At 52.0% G+C, this 5294-nt stretch overlaps 1 protein-coding gene across 7 annotated transcripts in view; it reads right to left on the bottom strand.

The window, feature by feature from the left end:
- Positions 1-255: 255 nt before the first annotated feature.
- Positions 256-5294, bottom strand: part of casz1 (castor zinc finger 1) — a 160889-nt gene continuing 155850 nt past the window's right edge. For 5 of the 7 annotated variants that reach the window (XM_087782334.1, XM_087782335.1, XM_087782333.1 and 2 more), the window contains 4 exons: positions 4926-5074; positions 4017-4245; positions 3199-3549; positions 256-2601 (listed from right to left, as the gene is read on the bottom strand). In XM_087782334.1, the coding sequence (XP_087638460.1) occupies positions 1409-2601; positions 3199-3549; positions 4017-4245; positions 4926-5074 (1922 nt within the window). In that variant the 3' untranslated portion in view covers positions 256-1408. The remainder of the gene's footprint in view (positions 2602-3198; positions 3550-4016; positions 4246-4925; positions 5075-5294) is intronic. The other 2 variants (XM_087782336.1, XM_087782337.1) reach the window with 1 other exon arrangement.

Genomic DNA, 5294 nt, shown 5'->3' with positions numbered 1-5294 from the left:
TTCACGCCACCTTCACTCCACCTTCACTCCACCTTCACTCCACCTTCACGCCACCTTCACGCCACCTTCACGCCACCTTCACGCCAGCAAACACAAGGTTATTTCCTAAACACGACCCACAACCTCTTGGTCAGCAACACAGTTACTACACTAAAGATCTTACACAATATTTCTGCTTCCCGTATGTTTCCAAGAAGAAGTTCCTTCAAAGTATAAAACATGTGTTCATTCCCCAAAACACGTCATTAGTTCTTATTGTAACTTGTTTATTTTCCACTTTTTACAAATCCAGCTATTTTACACTGAAGTGACATTTTTTTCATTGAAAAAAAAACACCAGAAAACTTTGAAGAGATAATTTGATTGTTTGTTTTTTTTTACCTTTTATTTTTCTCCTTTTTACCTTTTCTTTTTAAAGGAAGTTCATCAAAGAGCATTTGTTCATATATAGTTTTTTTACAGGAGGAAAATACTGTACAACCTTTTTTTTTTTGTTGACAAAACAACGTGAGGAACATCATCGTCACTCGTTTATTATTATTGTTCGTCTTCCTCGTACACCAACAGATCGTTTACAGTAAAGACACATTAAGAGTAAATTCAATCACATATTAGTGTTTCACTCGCACGGTTGCACCCACTTCTCCGGCCACAGAAATAAAAAATTAAATTAAATCACTTTGTCACGCTAACTTGTGCATTAAAGCAAAAAAAGTGAACTAAATCCTTAAAGCAAAATTCCCTGTTCGACGATATATAGAATCCTTTTTTTCCTCTTTTCAGACGGTGAAAACAAACAACTAAAAAGTGCAATAACACCCTATAAGTTCTTTTGGAAGGTCACATAAATATTAAATAAAACAGCCAAAGTGAGTGGAAAACAAAACGCTTCGCTCTGTACAATTCAATATTAAATACACTCGTCCCCCCGCCAGCTGTGATTGACAGGTGGTCTCCTGGTCAGTCCCGCCCCCCCGCGTCAATCACACCCTTCCATCGATATGCTTCCGACTAAACGACACAACAGAACGACACAGTAATGGTAACAAAAATATTTTAAATATGTTGTTAACATGATCTAGAAAAGTGCACGAGTCCTCTGTGGCGAGGGGGGGGGCGAGGGGGGGGGCGGGGGGGGCGACCAGTCGTGAGTTTCTCTGGTCGTAATACAGTAAAAAGATTCTCAGGATCCACGCGTGTTTCACACAAACATCGTATATATTTCTTTTTTGTCGACACACAAAAGAAGTGGAAAGAAAATAAATTAAAGTCAAACATGCACGCACACACGAAAAGACTGATGTGTAGTAAAATCTTTACACGAGACTCCGCCTCCTTCTAATGCATAAAGAGTTCGCCGTGTTGGTCGTGATCGCCCCGGCGGGCGGTTCTGCTGAGTCCGGTCCGATCACGGCTCCTCCGGTCGGGAAGCGTCGTCGTGGTTCGCGGAAGCGTCGAAATTGTCCCCAAAGTCTTTGTGGGCGTCGTCGTCGTTGGAGTCGCTGTCCAGACCCTCGTCGTTGGAGTCCTTGTGGCCGCGACGCGCCTCGTCCTCGGGCGACAGGTCGTCCTCGGCGTCGCCGGACGTGCCGGTGGTGTCGTCCTGAGGCGCGGGGTCCAGGTCGTGGTCCAGGTCGCGGGCGAGGTCGCGGGCGCGGCGCGGCGCCTCCTGCTGCATCTTCTTGCTGAGGTCCAGCGAGTCGCCGAGGCCGAGGCCCGGCGTGTTCTTGAGGAAGAAGAGCGAGCTGCCGGCGTCGGTGCCGAGGTTGAGCGACCCGTCCAGGCTGACGGCGCCGGCCTGGTACGGGTTGTAGTCCAGCGACGAGAACATCATGGCGGGGACGCCGCTGCCGTGCGACAGCGCCTGCAGGCCGGCGGGCGACGAGGAAGACAGGCCGAGAGGAGGCAGCGGCAGGTGGTGCGGCGCCTCCTGGTGGTGGGGCGACAGGGACGTCATCTCGCCGCGCTCCTGCTTCTCGTGCTTCCTCTTGTGCGAGTCCATCTGGGACATGCCCACCACCGTGTGCTTGCACTCGGGGAAGGTGCAGTGGAAGTGCGAGCACTTGAGCTTATACTTGCAGTCCACGACCTCGCAGTCCACGCTGGAGCTGAACTGGCAGAACCCGGCGGCGCTGATCACGTCCTGCTTGCCGTGGTGCTTGCGATGCGCCGTCACCTTGGTGCTGTCGGTGCAGCGGAAGCCGCAGCGCAGGCAGTGGAAGTGGGTGCTGTTGCCCGAGAACTGGCAGTCGGCGAAGCTGCAGCTGAGCGTGGACTTGAACCTCTTGAAGTCGTCCAGCACCAGGTTGTCCACGCGGTCGTGGTGCTGCGCGTGCTTGTACATGTGCGTGCGGCCGCAGAACTTGTAGCCGCAGTTCTCGCGCGTGCAGTGGTAGTGCGTGACCTTCAGCGAGAACTGGCAGCTGGCGTCCTTGCAGTTCTCGTAGAGGTCGTAGCGCCGGAAGCCCTCCAGCATCATCCCCTCGTCCAGCATCTTGCGCGACGACGCCGTCTTGCGCCGCTTGCCGAAGGGCGACATGTCCTCGATGATCCAGAAGCGCTTCTTGGCGCCGGTGGCCGTCGGCATGGAGATGGTGTTTCCTGCGAGAGAAGGAAGCGATGAAGGGAGTGAAGACGTGACGGACAGGAGCGTCTGAAGTCGATCATGCAGTCGATCCGAACACTTCTAGTCTCCGGACGTCACTCGACGATCGTGACGCGGTTTCGCGACACCGTGGCGTCATTTCCAACGGCCTCTAGATGGCGCCGCCTGCAGAGAAAATGACGCCACGGTGTCGCGAGACCTCACGACACCGTGTCGTCATTTCCAACGGCCTCTAGATGGCGCCGCCTGCAGAGAAAATGGCGACACGGTGTCGCGAGACCTCACGACACCGTGGCGTCATTTCCAACGGCCTCTAGATGGCGCCGCCTGCAGAGAAAATGACGCCACGGTGTCGCGAGACCTCACGACACCGTGTCGTCATTTCCTACGGCCTCTAGATGGCGCCGCCTGCAGAGAAAATGACGCCACGGTGTCGCGAGACCTCACGACACATGCCATCGTTCTCTGACACATCGTTTCCTGAACCGCGTTCGTTCGTGAGTGTGTTAGCATTAGTAGCATTAGCCACATTAGCCACATTAGCACGCGGGCCTGAAGCCAAACACAGACAATCATCAGCCGCAGTGTCGTACCTGCAGCGTCCTGAACTATAGGGACGTCATTTTTAACCGGAGACGGGGCGGCAATGATGGGGCTGAAAGCCGGCGTGTTGGTCGGCATGACAACACTCCGAGTGGCTCCCAGAGAGGCGCTGAGCAGAGAGTATGACAGACAGGATGGAGACAGGAGGTATGGCAGCGACGGGAGAGGGGGTCGCAGGAGGGCCGGGGTCTGGGACGGGGCCTGGGACTGGAGGCCCGGCTGGGCCAGGGAGTGGGGGGGGAGAGAGAGGTGGGGGGGCAGGAGTGGAGGGGTGGAAGAAGAGCTAGAAGAAGGTGCAGTGTGTGGGGTGGTGGAAGCGGAGGTGGTCGGGCAGCCGTGTCCTGGAGGGCGAGCGGAGGGTGGCGGAGAGGGAGGACACACACACACACACACACACACACACACACACACACACACACACACCGGGATGGGAGGTAAAAACAGGAAAGCAAAGATAAGAGAATGATACACAATGAGGCCCCAACACCAGAGAAACATGGCTACACAAGACTGTTGACCCTGACGGATCATGTGACTAGTGCTTTGTACAGTCCTAGCTGGTTGAATGCTTTGCCGCCCAGTCAACCAATCACAGCTGTTCATGACATTTAAATACAGTAATGTAACGACCAATCAGGCATCACTAAACAGATCAGTGTGTAGAAAGGCATCATGGGAGTTCAGTGTTCACCATAAGTGAGGAGGACGCGGTCGTTAGCGTGAGTTCTGTGGTTAAATCTTTCGTCTCCTCCTGGTTCAACTGTTTCCACTACGTGTCGTGTCATGACATCTAGGGGGCGCCGCTCACCTGCCGGGGAGCCTTCATGCCCCACGGGGGTGCTGGTGCAGCTCCGGTCCGGGTTGGAGGACTCGGAGGAGAGACCCAGAGGACTCCCTCCCGCTCCGGTGTAGTCCATGTAGTCGTCGGTCTCGTCCATGACGCCGGAGGAGGAGAACCCGGAGCCCAGGTCGGCGTGTCCGGACGCCATGTTGGACACGTGCTGCATCTCGTCACTCCTCGCCACCAGGGGCAGCACCTGCGCGACACGGCGGCATGAGACTCGTTTGAAAGAAGCTCAGAGATGTTGGTACGAAGAACCAGAAGCTTTGACCCTTGAGGTCACAGCAGAGACGTCATCGAACATCTGACTGAACTTCCTCCTGATCGACTCGATCAATAATTTAATTTAACATTCTGAATATTTCATTTGAAAGAGTTTGATATTATAATATTTCCTATTTATTTTCCACTTCCAAGCGTTTGAACTTTAGATGAATAGTTTGGTACCAAAGAGTCACCAGTGAAGCTCTGAGCTGTTGGTTTGTTCTGACACTATTGTAACACTTGATACTGACTTTAAAAGATAGAGAAATGATTTCTTGAATTATTAGAATATAAAACTATGTGTAAAGAAATCACTTTAGAAAATAAAACAAATTCGACCTTCGATACAGAAACAAAAAGCTTAGATTCTGACGTCGCCTGGTTTGACCCGACAGCAGCGACGCCTGAACTCACCTCAACCATTATACCTGGGAAACACAATGTTCTGAACAAAGCGTGTAAAAGCGCCGCCGAGGCGTTCACACAGAGCGCCGTGAGAGGAAGGGTGTGTGAGGAATTTGACTTTGCAGGAATTTGCTTCAATAAAGTGTGGAACACCTGCTATCACGCGTCCGGAGCCAAGATGTGTTTCCACTGATAGTGACGACGTACCTGCGACGGCACTCGGTCGAAGTTCTTGCCGAGCATCCTCCTCATGTGCTTGCGGGCGTGCGAGGTCATCTGGTGCTTCAGCAGGAAGGAGAACTGACAACCCTCGCGGATGCAGTGGAAGTGACTGTTCACCTGGTTGTACTTGCAGCCTGAAGAGACGTCGGCGACACATGATTGGTTTCGGACAAAACAAATATAGACAAGAAAACTAGTTTGAAGAAGAAAGAAGTACAAATTCCTAGTTGTTGTTTTGTGTTTCTTGACTCTCTTGAGACTAAAAATGCTTTTCATACTCATGTCTAAAGTGTTTTACAGACTTTCAAAAATGATGTAATTCTATAGAACAATAAACCGAAGCAGATATTGGTT

The sequence above is a fragment of the Callionymus lyra genome, chromosome 19, assembly GCF_982586985.1.
Source record: "Callionymus lyra chromosome 19, fCalLyr1.hap1.1, whole genome shotgun sequence".
NCBI lineage: Eukaryota > Metazoa > Chordata > Actinopteri > Syngnathiformes > Callionymidae > Callionymus > Callionymus lyra.
This window is presented reverse-complemented; position numbering and strand designations above follow the sequence as displayed.